We start from the raw sequence: 16,655 nt of genomic DNA, 5'->3' as shown, positions 1-16,655 counted from the left end.
GAGCCGCTAGCATGGACTGTTAGTGGAGGTAGGGAATTTAGAGATTACGGTATAAGGGGGGAGAATAAGAAATTATTATTGTATGCGGACAACATTATTTTATTTGTGAGAGACCCACAAAGGGCTGTGCCAGGGATTATCCAGACCGTAGAGAGGTATGGGGCACTGTCAGGTCTCCAGATTAACTGGCAGAAATCCACCTTGTTGCTGCTGGAGAGCGGACAGGTCACATTAGGGGACAGATTGGAGGTTTGGGGGTGCAAGGATAGTGTTGAATATCTGGGAATTAAAATATCCGGAGATGCCAAGGACTACTCTAGGCTTAATGTGGCCCCTGCTATTGATAGAGTTAGGAGGAAGGTGGGAATTTGGAGTGCGTTACCTTTGTCTATGGCAGATAGGATAGCGCTAATTAAAATTGTGATATTACCGCAGATGCTATATATTTTTAGATCCTCCCCCATTTGAATACATGACAAATATTTTAAAGACCTGGCAAGATTATTGAATCAGCTCATATGGGGTAGGAAGAGGGTAAGGCTGAAAAAGCACTTTCTTTCCCTTCCGGAAGAAAGAGGGGGTGTTGCCCTCCCAAACTTTAGGATGTATTTTCTGGTATCACAGTTGGCTAAATTAAAGAGTTATTGTGGAACTGAGACTGGGATTCATATTGGTAAACACGCTGGTGAAATGAAATCTGACCTCCTCTCTAGTTTGGATGGAGGCCTATTTAGTTTGGGGGATTGGCCCTCTCACAGGTTATTTAACAAAGTGTGGACACAATTTAGAAAGATTTTGGGGATTAGGGGTAGTATAAAAACACACCTATCTGGCATAATCCCAATCTTAAAGAAATTTATAAAATACAAGAATATGGGTGCTGGGTGAAAATAGGACTAACTAATATAACACATATGTTTGTTGAAGGGGAGTTGATACCTTATGAGGAAATTAGAGTAAAATATACATTACACGAGGGTTATAGATTCAGATATATGCAGATTGAGGATGCAATTAGTTAATCCACAGATAGGGAGAGATTTGCCATAGAGACACATGAGTTGATTGAATATTTAGGGAATGCACAAGTAAATAATAAGCCACTCACAGTTATATATAAACGTTTAATGCAGATAACAGCAGATAAATCTGTTATGAAGGCCAATAAATATTGGAGAGATGTTCTGGGAATACATGCTGAAGAGCAATGGTAGACAATTTATAAGAATGTAGCCATTGCTTCGAGCAACAGGAACCATAGAAGGATTCAGTTAAAAATTATTTATGATTTATATTATATGCCAAAGTTGCTGAATAAATTCAGGAGGGGTGAGGGGGATGGGGTAAAGAAATGTCTCAAGTGTAATATACAAGATGCGGATTTACATCACATGCTATGGGTATGTCCAATTATATTATTGGTAGATACTGGTCTGCGGTTCTTGAGAAAATGAATAACAAACTGGGTGTATCCCTGGAACTGTCCCCGGAGATGTGTATTCTAGATAATATCTCGGAGCATACTAAAAATAGTACGGTAATTAGTAAAATTCTCATGTTAGCACGAGTTGTTATAATGCAAAATTGGTTGATGAAAGATGGTCCATCGGTAGAGAAATGGAAGTGTATGATTGAGAAAGTCAAGAATTATGAGATTTTCTACTATAGGAATTCCCCCAAAGGTGTTAAAGTCAGAGCCCAATGGAGTATTCTGGGAATGGATTAGGTGTTGTTTTTTTGTTTTGTTTTTTTGCCTCCCTTCAGTCCACGGGCGGAGGGGGTGGGTTGGGTTTTGATTGTATATTTTGTGTATTTTTTAATGGAATGTTTGTAATATGCAAGATAATGTGATTTTGGAAAATAAAAATCTTTAAATTAAAAAAAAAAGTCAATACTGCTATAAAAGAACTATTAGCGCAAAGGATTTGCGTAAGAGCTGAAAAAAAAAAAATAGGATCATTTTAACCAAAGAAAATTTTTTACAAATATTGAAGCAATTTCAGGTACATTCACTTGGACTCAGCATAAATGCATGGACAAAGAGAAGCATGGTGATGTGTTAAAAAAAAAAAGTCAAACTTTAAGCAAACAAGCAGTACAAGGTAGTGTTAGTACCAAAAGACAGATGAAGAAGTGTTGATATTGCATTGCTTCCGCAGATATTCGCTTGAGGTTTGGTTTATCATTCACAGCGAGATTTGTAATAAATAAATAAATAAATATATATATATATATATAATTTTTATGGAGTACCCCTTTAAATAATGTTCTTTATGCTGTATACAGTAGTTGCAATTTACACCATTGTGGTATTTAACATATTTATCAAAACCCGTTCAGTTCACAAAGTAGGTGAAAGGAGTATGGGAACTTTTATTTGCGTCTAGGTTATGGCCATTTCCCAAGGTAAATGGAATGAACCATTTATCATCTAGCTTGTTTCACGTGACCTATTAGAAGCTTTAAAAAGGTGTGACACATATTGCTGTGCTCTTTACAAAGCCTGGTGTGCCATAACCTTCAAGCATCAGGTACTCACAATGTCTCATACTCATGCAATGTCTCAAACATGTTTTACACTTATCAAATAATGTACAGATTTGTTGTTTTTTTTTACCTTTAAAATTAAGTTCAAAGCTGTGTGATAAAACCTTTAATAATTAACATGTCTTCTGACTCCTGTGTAGGTCCATAGAGTACAGACATCTTCCATCAGCAAACTCATCTCAGTCACTATGGGGAAAATGCAAATTCTCTGGCTCTTTCTGATTCTTCTGCTGTTTGAACAGATATTTGCAAAAAAGCCATGCAAATGTAAGTAACATACCACCCTATACATTTTACTGTTAATAAATATTGCAGGTATTATTCATATCGACATATAGAAATGTATATGAAACAAGAGGTACACAAATAGGAATATGATTAGTAGACACCCAAATGCATACAGTAGATCAGATGGGATAAGAGTTATAGTAAACGATATCTGTTTTTATTTAAAAAAAATTATATATTATATAATTAAATATTAAATTATTTGTTATTTAACAATCAAACCTAAGAGAAGAAATGATTGGCAAGTGTTACTACAAAGCGTGCCCATACACAATATGCAGCTAATAATCTTGCTCATAGCCAATACAGTCCTGTATTTATAGCTTGCCAAATAGCAAACTACTAAAAGCAGACAACACAGAAAACACATGAACAAGAAGGAATGAGTGCAACTAAAGGCAGGATTCTATAGACGAGACCACTATCAGGGATGAGCTCTTTAAAGCGTCACATACCTTACCTATCATTGCATTTTATATCATTCCTATCATAGAGATATATTTTTCCTATTCAAATCTATTCAGGCTAAATATGATTTAATCTTCATCTCTGTTGTCTTAAATGAGGCAAATGCAGCATAGAAATAGGAAATATATTCATCACTGAATCGGCAGACGTGCTAATTTGCAGGATTTGCTTCATCAAAGGCAGTAGCATTCCCTATGTGGCAATGAATAAACACAGTCCTAACCCATTTCTGTCAGTAAATTCCAGATAACCTTTCAAAGTGGTTATCTTCCCTATCTTGTCCAAACATCAAACTATAGGACCCAAATCAGGCCATGTATCTCAAGTTTAAAGTACATGAAGACTTTCGGACAAATTTAAAGTACAATATGAATTGTAACTTCCGATAGAATTGTAAGTGCAAATGGAAAATGGCACAAAAACTTTACTGAGCTGAATAACAATAATCACAGAATAACAAGGATATTGAATTTCCAGTATTACCTAGCAAGAACCCACTGCAAGTAAACGGCAAAAATAACATCTATTAAAGTCACTGAAACCGATGTCAATATGGTTGGAGCAATGTGTCAGATTTCCAGAAGCATTTATCCCTGGGCAGTGCTGCAATGCCAGAGAAGTTTGATACATCCATAGACTCTGTTTTTCTGGGAATCAGGGTAGTTTTTAAATTAAAGCAACTTGATCTTTTTACATCTATGACATGTCAGAATATTATTGTGGCTGGATGTTCTTGACTGTGCTGATGCCGCCTGTGTATGACCTTCTCTCTGGTTTATATTTTCAGGCTGGAGTTAGATATTTGTAGGTCATTATTCTGTTTGGCAATTTCAGAGTGTACAGAAAGGACAATAACCTTTCGAGGAACCAAGCTTTTTTTTTTCTCGATTAGCTTTCCCAGAGAAAATGGTGTAATCAGACCTGTTGGTACATGAAACAATTTTCTTCTTACTATTATAGATTAATAATATAATTAATATATATTATTTATATTCAAAAACATAAATGCAAATGACCACAATCCTAAGAACTCCTAGTGGATAATCTAATATTGCTAATATTAATGGTAAGGTATACCAGCAATTTCAAAAAAGGATTTTATAGGGAATTAAAGAAGGGTGAATCAACAAGGACTGGGCCAGTTGGTTCAAGGAAGTTGGGATACGATGGCAGAAACCAGATTTAAACCCTGTCTGAGTTTTGCTTTAGGGGCCTCTCCTGCTCTAAGCCAAGCCATTGTACATAATGAAGATAGAAAAAGACATATAAATATGTGCATTAGAAAGCAAGTAAATAATCAGTTCCTTAAATTGATTGATTGGAAGTTGGAAATTGGGAAAGTGCAAAAACTATGACAAAGGCCAATTGGGTAAGAGCATCTCCCAAAGGCAGGTCTTGTAGGGTGTTCCTAATATGCGTCTGGACAACTTAAAGGGAACCTGTCACCCCCCCGTGCCGGGGTGACAGGCTCCCGACCCCCCGTTAGAGCACCCTATACTCACCTAATCCCGCCGGGTCCCGCTTCTGGAGGTGGTCGGGTGATGAAGATCTCAGCCGCTGCAGCCCGGCGCGCGCTGAGAGATGAGTCCAACACCCATAGAGATTGACAGGAGAGTCCAGCGCTCCGTCATTCTCTATGAGCGTTGGACTCATCTCTCAGCGCGCGCGCCGGGCTGCAGCGGCTGAGATCTTCATCACCCGACCACCTCCAGAAGCGGGACCCGGCGGGATTAGGTGAGTATAGGGGGCTCTAAAGGGGGGTCGGGAGCCTGTCACCCCGGCACGGGGGGTGACAGGTTCCCTTTAAGTCAGATGCAGTCAATAAGGGTGCCCTCTTTAACTGTTAGCATGTCATTAGACATGCTTACAGTTAAAAAGGATGGCGCAGCACCCACCAGCGGCCCCAACATGTGCCACGGTGTGCAGTGTGCTGGTGCCCCGTTTTGGTTAAAGGTTGCAGTCCCCTAAGGCCCTATTCCTACACAAAAAATATCTACAATGGACACAATGGACATGTAAGCATCAAAAGGTAATCATTGAGTAATGAAAGATGCTGTCTGGTTTGATGGAATCATGTTTGCATTTACATCATGTCAATGGATAGGTGTACCTAGATGGGTTATCTAAAGAAGAGATGGCACCATCCCCACACAGTGGGATGAGAGCAGCATAATGCCAGCTGTAGCATGGAGCCAGATAGGTATGTGTTCTTTTTTTTTTATTCACTGCTCCCTAAACATCTATCTGAAAAGTGTCCTGCCCGGACAACCCCTTGAAAGGACATCACCTACATTTTTATCACTAACAAGAGCTAGATACTCATACATTTTTTTGTAATCTGTTTCTATTTTCTGTTTGTATACTTTTGTATTTTAGCCATCTTGTCTAAGACGTTTTTAGCATTATTAAGTGATATGCATCAAAGCAAGCCCCATGGATATAATATATTTTCCTCTGTATAAGGCTACTTTTTAACCCAGGAAAATCTTCTTAGAAGTCAGGGGTCGTCTTATACGCTAGGAGTCGTCTTATAGGACGGGAACCAGACTGGAGAATCTGCGGTCGCATACGGTGGGGGGAGCTTAAACACGGCCGCATCCCCGCCGTGTGCGGCGACCATATGAAGGGCAGAGCAAGCTGCAGGTGTCCAGGGTATAGAAAAAAGAAATACAATAGAGTGGCGCTGTGCCCAGAAAAACACACCTCTTTTAACAGTCTGGCCCATGCTTGCATCCTACCGGTATTACTGTACCTCCTTCTCTGCCTCTCAGATCTCGCTGTTGTCTGATGTTTTTTATTTGGTGTTCGTTGGAAGAGGGGTAGTCTTATACAGCGCGTATATCCCAAACTTAAATTTTAACTGGAAACGTTGGGGGTCGTCTTATACACCCAGTAATCCTATTCCTCGGAAAATAGGGTAGATAACAATGAACAGGACATGTTCCATTGACGCATTAGAAAACATTACAGGTAATTCCACAGGTAGGGAAAGGCTGAGCTGTAAATTTCATTTATTGTTTTCTCTAGCAATTGGTATCACCTTCCACTGTAAGCCCTTATTCACACGTTCAGTAATATTTTCTAGTCCTGAAATAACACACTAAAAATTACGGATTGGACATCCGTAGTGCATCCGTATTGCATCCATATTTCCGTAAATCCATTTTTACTACTGAATGCTTTATACAAGTTAATAAAGTTGAGTAGGTTAAAAAAAAATAGCAGCAATTTGCCCAACCCCTAAAATAAGTCACATGATTGATTGTCATCCTGTGGTTGCTTAGAAACAAAACCTTGTGACCTATGAGTCATCCGCATTTTTTTACGGGAGTACGGAAATACGGATGCCAAACATGTTGCAATCCGTAAACAATCCGTAAACAATTGATTTCAATGAGAGGATCCGTAAAAAAAAATCTGGGTCCGAACTAGGACATGTCCTTTTTTTTCGGCATTGATTTTCATCCGTTTCATCTACTGATAGTGTGAATAGCCCAATAGACATCAATGTGCACTAACTCGGATACGGAAATATGGATCCGTAAATTACGGGACGTGTGGATAAGGCCTAAGGCCATGTTCACATGGAGTAAGAGAACGGCTGTTCCGTGACCCGGCCGGCTCACGGAGCGACCAGTCCCTGCAAAGATCATCACGGTCGGTACTGCAGTACCAGCCGGATTATCTTTCCTGCCGTAGAGTTCTGATGCGGGCGCATCAGCGCGCACCCTGCATTAGAACTTGCCACTGCTCACTATGAAGCAAGCAACGGGAGCCGCTCGCTTCATTGTGTAAACTGACATGGTTTCCTACAGCCGCTATTCACTGAATAGCGGCCGCAGAAAACTGACATGTCAGTTCTTTGTGACGGTGCGAGGGATCCCGGCCGGAGCGTTTTTGATGTGTATACGCTCCGGACGGGATCCTATGGAAGGAGAGGCAATGTATATATTTGTCCAAAGTACGGCCGTTGCTGCCAATTGCAACAACGGCTGTACTTTTACATAGTGTGAACATAGACTCATGCTGTACAAATCACTTTCCAGCAGCGTTATAATCACAGACACAACAGAAAATCTCAGCATAGTTTGAGGCCTAGTGGTGAGAATGGAAACTATAAGACTTCGGCATTATTTTAAAATGTAGATAGTAAAATGGAAAATTAGAAAATAGGTGCACACCTCTCAGTAAATCTGGTCAAACTGGGCCTGCCATTTGACAGATGCAGAAATCGATACCTGCTAGCAGGCATAAATCTGGTGCAGGAGAAGGCCAGGTATCCCCCCTGCCTTGCCTTGGCCCCTGCCTACCTATCAGACGAGCTCGACATACGCCCAGGAAAAGGTACGGATTTTCCTTGGTGTATGCCCAGGTGCACATTAATAAATTCCCCCCAATATGTCTAATGTGTATGAGGTATAAAATACTGTATAAAATGTACAACTTTTATTGTAACACCATGCTCTTTGTCACTCATCCTAGTTGTAAAACTCTTATTTATAACATAAAGTCTAGTTTTTGGGGGGAAGGGGTGTGCGTTGTTTTATTTTCAAATTTTATTTCTTAAGAATTTGTCTTTTGTTTGTTACTAATAGTGTACCCAAACCAATCCGGGAGGTATAGATCAATCAATATCAATCCTAGCAAGCTAGTATATATACCCCATTTTCCCCAGTGGTTAAAAATTAACTTTTAACAAATACTTTAAAATACTATATAATGAATGAAAGAAAAGTGCAAATTTTAAATATCATCACAAAGTGTATGAATACAGTATCACTTACCAATGTAGCATTACTTCATGCCACACTGGTATAACTACAGTATTATTGGTAATAACAAAGGACTCTATCCAAATCGTCTTGCTACAGTCACATAAAGTGACACTGGAAATTGGAAATCAAAATCCTAACAGTATCAGAAAAAGCTCAAGACACATACACTCATTCTGTTGAGTCCTTTAACCCCTTAAGGACAGAGCCTGAAATGGCCTTAAGGACAGAGACAAATTTTATTAATATGACCAGTGTCACTTCATTCATTAATAACTTCGGGATGCTTTTACCTATCCAGCCGATTCTGAGATTGTTTTCTCGTGACATATTGTACTTTACATTTCTGGTAAAATGGAGTCGATACTTATAACAAATCTTTATGAAAAAGACCAAAATAACGTGAAAAAATGCATTTTTCCAACTTTGAAACCTTTCTGCTTATACAGAAAATGGTTATGCCACATAAATTATATATTAAATAGCATTAGCAACATGTCTATTTTATGTTGGTAGCTTTTATTAAACTATATTTCATTTTTTTTAGACAATAGAAAGCTTAAAACATTAGCAGCAATTTTCCAAATTTTCAGTAAAAAAGGTTTAGGCTAGGTTCACACTATGTAACAGTGCAGCTGTAATTGTGCGGCGGTATTTTTGGTGGTTCATGCGTACGCTGGAAAGTATACGATATACGGCTGCACAGTGCACACTATGTATGAATCTACGGCCCTATCGTAAACGGACCCGTAAAAATTAACAAGACCATTGTTTGCGGCTGGAAATGCGGCCGTGGATTGACAGGCGGTCCGTACGGAGTACTTCAAAAATAGCCGGCAATGATGCCGAATGCCGATGCCTCTAATAGTTAATATATTAAATTAATAAAACACATTTTCTTTGTAATAAAGTCCCTTTCGTTGTTCAATAATTTAATTCTAACGAATCCATCATTGTGCAATTAAATATAATGTTAAAATAAATATATATATAAATAAATGTATATTTATATATATATTTATTTTTTGAAAGTATATTTAATTGCACAATAATGGATTCAGTTAGAATTAAATTATTGAACAACGAAACTGATTTTATTTCAACGAAAATGTGTTTTATTAATTAAATATTAATTAGTACAGGAAGCTCCAGTAAGCCGTTAATTCATATTGCCGGCAATAGAGCTTTCTGTACTAATCATCACTTTACTTTAATTAAAACATCAAATGTTTCTTCTAATTATGTTATCACAATAGCATTATTAGAAGAAACATTTAGAATTATATGTGCGCTCAGCTTATTGGCTGATCGACTGAGCGCACATATAAAGAGCCGGTCCGCAGTACAGTGACTTCATTGTGCTGCGGACCAGCGAAGAGGACACATCGGGGTGAGTATAAAGCTCTCCCCACCCCCTCCCCAGCACTGCACCCCTCCCAGCAAGGAAGGGGGGTCACTTAACCCCTTCCTTGCTGGGATGGGTGCAGTCTGACATCAGTCTGGCCCCCAAGGGGTTAAGGGGGATACAATACATCCTCCCTTAACCCCTTGGGGGCCAGACTGTAAGCAGCGATCTGTAAAGATGCTGCATACTGTAAGGAGCACAACACCGCTCACAATGATGGGTGTTGTGCTCCTGTTTGTGTGTTTTTTGTGTGTTTCTCCCTTTTTGTTTTTCAGATATCGGTATCCTGGGGATTACGTCGGATTCGGTGGACTACGTCGATGACCAGCGGTTGTTTTTTTTTTTTTTTTTTTAATAAAATGGTCAATGAGGGGTGTGGGGGTGTTTTTATTTGAATAAAAAAAATTTTAACTTGTGTCTTGTCTTTATTTCTTTACTTTATAGACTTAGTAGTGGAAGCGGTCTAATAGACGGAATCCATTACTAAGTTGGGGCCTAGTGTTAGCCGGTATAAAATGGCTAACACTAACCCCCTATTATTACCCCAGTACCCAATGCCACCAGCGGTACTGGGAAGAGCCGGGTGCCAGTGGTCCGGGAGCGTCAAAATTGGCGCTCCTGGACCGGGCGGCAGCAGGCTGGTAAGATTTAGGCTGGTGAGGGCATAAACCAATGACTCTTCCCACCCTGGTGTTACCAGGCTGCTGTCGTTTGGTTTTTAACCCGGCTGGTTATAAAAATAGTGGGGACCCTATGCGTTTTTTTTTTAAATAAATAAATAATTAAAAAAAAACGCATAGGGTCCCCCCTATTTTTATAACCAGCCGGGTTAAAAACCAAACGACAGCAGCCTGGTAACACCAGGGTGGGAAGAGCCATTGGTTTAGGCCCTCCCCAGCCTAAATCTTACCAGCCTGCTGCCGCCCGGTCCAGGAGTGCCAATATTGACGCTCCGGGACCACTGGCACCCGGCTCTTCCCAGTACCCCTGGTGGCATTGGGTACTGGGGTAATAATGGGGGGTTAGTGTTAGCCATTTTATACTGGTTAACACTAGGCCCCAACTTAGTAATGGATTCCGTCTATTAGACGGCTTCCACTACTAAGTCTATAAAGTAAAGAAATAAAGACAAGACAAATAAAAACACCCCCACACCCCTCATTGACCATTTTATTAAAAAAATTAAAACAACAACCGCTGGTCATCGACGTAGTCCATGGAATCCGACGTAATCCCCAGGATACCGATATCTGAAAAACAAAAAGGGAGAAACACACAAAAAACACACAAACAGGAGCACAACACCCATCATTGTGAGCGGTGTTGTGCTCCTTACAGTATGCAGCATCTTTACAGATCGCTGCTTACAGTCTGACCCCCAAGGGGTTAAGGGAGGATGTATTGCATCCCCCTTAACCCCCTGGGGGCCAGACTGATGTCAGACTGCACCCATCACAGCAAGGAAGGGGTTAAGTGACCCCCCTTCCTTGCTGGGAGGGGTGCAGTGCTGGGGAGGGGGTGGGGAGAGCTCTATACTCACCATCCGATGTCCCGATGTTGTCTCTTCGCTGGTCAGCAGCACAATGAAGTCACTGTGCTGCGGACCGGCTCATTATATGTGCGCTCAGCCGAACAGCCAATCAGCTGATATAATTCTAAATGTTTCTTCTAATAATGCTATTGTGATAACATAATTAGAAGAAACATTTGATGTTTTAATTAAAGTAAAGTGATGATTAGTACAGAATGCTCTATTGCCGGCAATATGAATTAACGGCTTATGGAGCTTCCTGTACTAATTAATATTTAATTAATAAAACACATTTTCGTTGAAATAAATACAGTTTCTTTGTTCAATAATTTAATTCTAACGAATCCATCATTGTGCAATTAAATATACTGTCAAAAAATTTATATATATATAAATATACATTTATTTATATATATATTTATTTTAACAGTATATTTAATTGCAAAATGATGGAATCATTTACATTTAATTATTGAACAATAAAAGGGACTTTATTAGAAAGAAAATGTGTTTTATTAGTTCAATATATTAACCATGAGAGACATCGGCTATAGTGCAGAGGATCGCAAACCCCGGTAATAGCGATTCATGTAAACTGTGTTCCCTGCTTTCCCAGATGCATCCAGAGGTGTTTGCATCACTTTCTTAACATTTTATTTGTTATTTTTAGTTGAACCAGATTTCCAAGTAAATGACCGTATGTTTTGAGCCGCATGTCTATTTTTTCCCACGGCCGGAGTTTCACCCGCACATTTACAGCCGCATAAAAAATACAGCCGCACAGTTACATCGTGTGAACCTAGCCTAAATCTGTAAGTGCACCCTGAGGTACGCTCACAGAGTTTGTAGAATTTCACGCCATACCGTGATCTCTTATTGGGATGGTTCTGGCGGAAAAGACGTGTCTGGGGGGCAGCGTACGCTACGCTACCCCCAGACACGTCACTGGATGATGAGGACGATGAGGATGAATAGAGGAACGAAGGATCCCCCCATTCATCCTCACTGGCTGTTTCGGTGTCAGAGGCAATAATAACATATGCCTCTGACGCCGAAAACACCCTGGGGGCCATCTTTATATGGGGATTGGTATATGGGGTATGTAAATGTGTAATGTAGTGTAGTGTAAAACTTTATTCCATGTAGTGTGGTGTAGTGTAGTGTTTTTTTTACGTGTTTTTTTGACAGTAAGAAAAAATATCCCTACGCCAAGAAAGGAGCTGCTGATAAATGCCGCATTTATGTGCAGCACTTATCAGCAGACAGTGGCGGTAGGATATAGGGGGGGAAAAAACGCCCCTACACCAAAATGGAGGAGTTGCTGATCAGCGGCGCACTTATGTGCGATGCTGATCAGCACTCAGCGGCGTTAGGGCGCAAAAAAATAAATAAAAGAAATTTTGAAAAAAAGTTTTTTTTTTAAATCTTTTTATATTTGATATTCACTGATCAGCCGCTAGTGGGCAGTAGAGTGACGCTGCCGGAGATTGCCGAGGCCCGCCGAACCCGAGGACCCGAGCGTTTCCGAAGATTTCCGACGCTGAACGACCGAACCCGGAAGTGAAGCGAAGAAGACGCGAGGACGGCGCGGACCGCAGATCTTCGCTCCAGACGCCCAGATCAGGTGAGTATGGTACACCTGCACCACACACACCTGTTCTGCACCCCTCAGCTACCTAGCTGAGGGGTGCAGAACCCGGCAAAACTGTGTTTTTACAGTATGATCGCCGTGATGGGCCGGCCGGTACTGGCCCACCTATTACGGCGATCGTGGGGGTGGCATCGGCGCCATCTTTGGTGGGGACACTTATGGCGATTGGTGCTATCTCGGACAGCACCAATCGCCATTGCTTTCCGGGTCACCGGGTTACCGATGACCCGGAAAGCTGAATTTAGCTGCTATATGCTGATCTGTATTGATATAGCCGACGAGCAGAGATGGCCTGCTATACATTATAGCAGGCCATCTTCCCCAACCGCTGTGTGTGAACACACAGCGATCGGGGAAACATCGGGCGTAAGTATACGCCCGTTTGCGTTAAAGCCCACCCTGCGGGGGCGTATATATACGCCCGATGTCGTTAAGGGGTTAATTGAGACTGTATTTGCTGCTCGGCTCAATACTCTATCTGCCTGCGGGTGGAGCAATTTTGGATACGCTTCCTAACGCCCCCCCTCGTGGCTGGCTAGAAAAGTACTAAGTACCCATTAGGCTAGTACAAGAACCGCTATTATGAGGATAAGTAAAATCATGCCTCAAGTTTGTTACTAAAACTTTCATGTGTTGCAGTTGCTATTGTTGCTAAGGTTCTAAGTCCAAAGCTGCAGGTTATCTTGCAGACATTCTTTGTTAATTTTTGATGGAGCAATGTTTGTTAATTGCGTACATGGGAAAGGTAAAGAAATGCACACTGACTGTACTTTGAGTAACTGTATTTTTTATTTGTGCTCTGTAAACTGCAGAGATGTCATTTTAAAATGTGTGGGTTACTCTTACAGTTGAATATGTTTCTTTAAAAAAAAAAAAAAAGGGCAATGAGAAAATCTATGTCTTATAGAAAAATATGTGAGACCTCTTACTTACCTGTGCTTTTTCTAACATACAGTACAGTAGTTTGGAGAAAAAAACTGAAATACTTATACCTAAACATGATGTCAAAGCCTCCTTAGTTACATCAATCAAAAATTAGATTTAAACTGGCTAGGTTGGGTTTTCTGAGTTTTATAAGTTTGTTTCAAAAAAGTTTTGCAGACAGATCGTTAAATGGGTAATACCATCTCAACTAACATATTTAAACTAAAAGGGTGGCTCAAGTTTAATAGTTTTGTACATACATTCATTTAGAATATTTGTCTTCTTCTCCTCATATGCCACTCCTTTCCTCTCTATTTGCTTTAACTTGATGAGCCCTACAAATGTAACTATGTTAATTAAGAATAACCCTTTACATTTTTTTTTCTTACTAAACTGAGCGACAAAATACTAATGCTAGTAATGCCACGCTTTAACACTAGTCTCACAAGTATGTTGCCAGTGTATAGCCTGATTTTAAAATTTGTATGATAGTTTAGCACCAGTAACAGTTCCTGACACATGAATTATGGACTCAGTACACAAGAAAGACTGGCAAGGAATCTTTTTTTCTTCTCTGCTATGAGCATTATAGTTTTCATAACTATTTTACACATTTTAGCAATGGCAGCCATTTTTATACAGCAATTTAAATTCTTTCTTATAAAATTTTGCTTAAAGATAGCAGATATGTAACTGCTATTAATAAAAATGCTGTTAGATCAGTTACACTTAGGCAGGTGTAACAGTATAATCTGTAATCCCTATGCATTAAAAAAAAAAAAATCTAAAATCTTGCAGTTTTTACTCATTTCGGTGCAAATCTTTGTGCAACAGTTGTTGCCCAAAAATTATAACGACAAATTTATAAATTGTGAAAATTTGATTTTGATGCTACATTTTGCAAAAAATCAAATAGGCTATGTTCCTACAACATCTTTTTTACGTGAATACTGTCCATCCTTTGATAACGATAGATGTTTCTAATTATTAAGATCATTAAAAACAAATGTCTTTTTTTAAAGACAACCGTTTTCCATGTAAAAAAAAGACAATCTGGGAACTAAGCCATAAACCACTATCGAAAGCAGACTCTATGCTGTCGGCCTTCAGAAATTACAACAGACATTTGTCTTTTCTGTCATGGGAAAGATGCAACCAAAATTATCAAAGACAATGCAATAATTTAATAAATCAGGTGAGCGATCTAAAAATACAATAGAGAACTTATACAGGTAAACTAGATGTCAAAAATCCCCACAAGTGATGAATTGCCTCTATCTGGTTTAAGGAGGTTTTTCCAGGCAAAACTAACTTATAGGGGACAAGTAGGGATCGCGGAGGGGTCTGACCTCTGTTCCCCCCATCGATCTTTGTATTGGCCCCCAGCTCCTTTGTTATGACTACAGCCGCAGGTACGGTATGTGACCCACGGCCCTTTTCATTCCTAAGGAGCCACTGGAAAGAGCAGAGTGTTGTACTAGCAGAAAGTACCTGTGCACACATGGTAAGAACCTCCTAGTTCTCCCATTCTACCTCCGGTGCAGTGGTGAGTTGTAAGCCCTTATTCAAACTTGTGTTGCTTGGTGGCCGCTTTCTCCGCTGGCGGCGGCTGCTGGGTTTGGGGAGGCCCTTGGGGTCCTGTGACAGTGGGGTTGCAAGGCCATTCTATGGCCTCCCTGCTTGCGCTCTCTTTGCAGGGTTGGCGGTCGCTGATCAACACAGTGTTGGTTTAGTGTAGGGACTCATGTGGGCCAGGGGACCTGCACGTGGTTCATGAGGCAATATGGTTTGATCAAATTATATACCAACATCCTGGCGTTGGTTTTTAAATGTAGCCGAGAGGCATTGGTGTCAGCCCTAGGTGTGATGTGCAACAGCTCCTTTCTCTCCATGTCCTAGTGTTGTACTTGCCTCTCTCCAGCGGCTCCATTCATTCTCAATGGAGCCGCAGGTCATGTGCCGTCTCGCTGCTGTATTCATAACAAAGGAGACAGGGGTTGATACGAACATTGGCAGGGAGTATGGAGATCAGACCCCTCTCGATCTCTTGTTTTTACTGAACAACCTCTTTAAATATTTGGAAGCTGTATGTCATTGATATTTAGCTGCAAACCTATCTGTAATGGAATTTTTAAGAGCTATTCGGTTCAGTATTCGAAAAAAGTTAAGAAGTCCTCTATACAATGTTTTACATGGTAATCCTGTGATCTAGCCATACACTATGTCTACACTAACCTTGCTTTATCACAAACACAATTTGTTTCCCTGTTTGGGGGCCTCATCTTCTCATTCTAGCCGGCTTACTTATAAATTCAAGAGCAGTGAGCTGAGTGAATGATAGCCTGAGATTTAACATACATTTAAATATAATGTGGTAAAGTGATCACTTTTTCCGCCATCTGACTAGCTGTCTAGCAGGGAAGATCATACTGTGCACCATAGCAAATTCACAAATTAGCTTAAGTTCAGCAAATCCAATCACTTATTTACTGAAACAGCTCATTCATCTCTAGTAATTGCATCACCTCTCTCTCCCTGCCATGTTCTGGAAGAAAAATTGTAATGTGTTGTTTATATTGTTGCAATGACTTTTTCAGCGGCATGTCTTTGAAGATCTCATTTCAGTCAGGCAGCTGTTGCTTTTCCAGTAAATAAATGAGGGCTCCACTTTGATACCTGTGTATGGAATGAGTATTGCCTTGATCATACGTTGTTAAAATTTTCCTGTTTGTATTTATATTCAGCTGTTTATATTGTTAAAAATAAGGGTTACAATTATTATGGATGAGAATAAAAATGTTAAAGGATTTTAAATCCAGTTTAAATTTATTAGTGAATTGCAAAATTTTAGCAGCATAGGAGTGGTGGTTGTGTCTAAAGATACAGGATTGGATCCAGCTTTTCCCGGCATCCTGGGAGGAGTGGCAGGGAGTAGAGCAGCGCGGATGAGTGGAGCACTGATCAAACGATTGTTTCGTTTACATAAGCGATTTGTTGATCTCTAGTTGTATCCCTTTACAGTTAGGTACACTTGACATTTGGAGGCCTGGATAAATCTACTTATACTGG

The 16,655-nt window shown here is 40.0% G+C and overlaps 1 protein-coding gene across 1 annotated transcript in view; it reads left to right on the top strand.

Annotated features, from left to right (window-relative positions):
- The first annotated feature begins 2,691 nt into the window (after window positions 1–2,691).
- Window positions 2,692–16,655, top strand: part of LIPC (lipase C, hepatic type) — a 99,299-nt gene continuing 85,335 nt past the window's right edge. Inside the window, exon 1 of the mRNA XM_069956564.1 lies at window positions 2,692–2,814. Within this exon, the coding sequence (XP_069812665.1) occupies window positions 2,736–2,814 (79 nt within the window). The 5' untranslated portion in view covers window positions 2,692–2,735. The remainder of the gene's footprint in view (window positions 2,815–16,655) is intronic.

Source organism: Dendropsophus ebraccatus, chromosome 1 (genome assembly GCF_027789765.1).
Source record: "Dendropsophus ebraccatus isolate aDenEbr1 chromosome 1, aDenEbr1.pat, whole genome shotgun sequence".
Classification (NCBI taxonomy): Eukaryota; Metazoa; Chordata; class Amphibia; order Anura; family Hylidae; genus Dendropsophus; species Dendropsophus ebraccatus.
The sequence above is the reverse complement of the archived record's forward strand: the minus strand, read 5'-3'. Positions and strand labels throughout refer to the sequence as shown.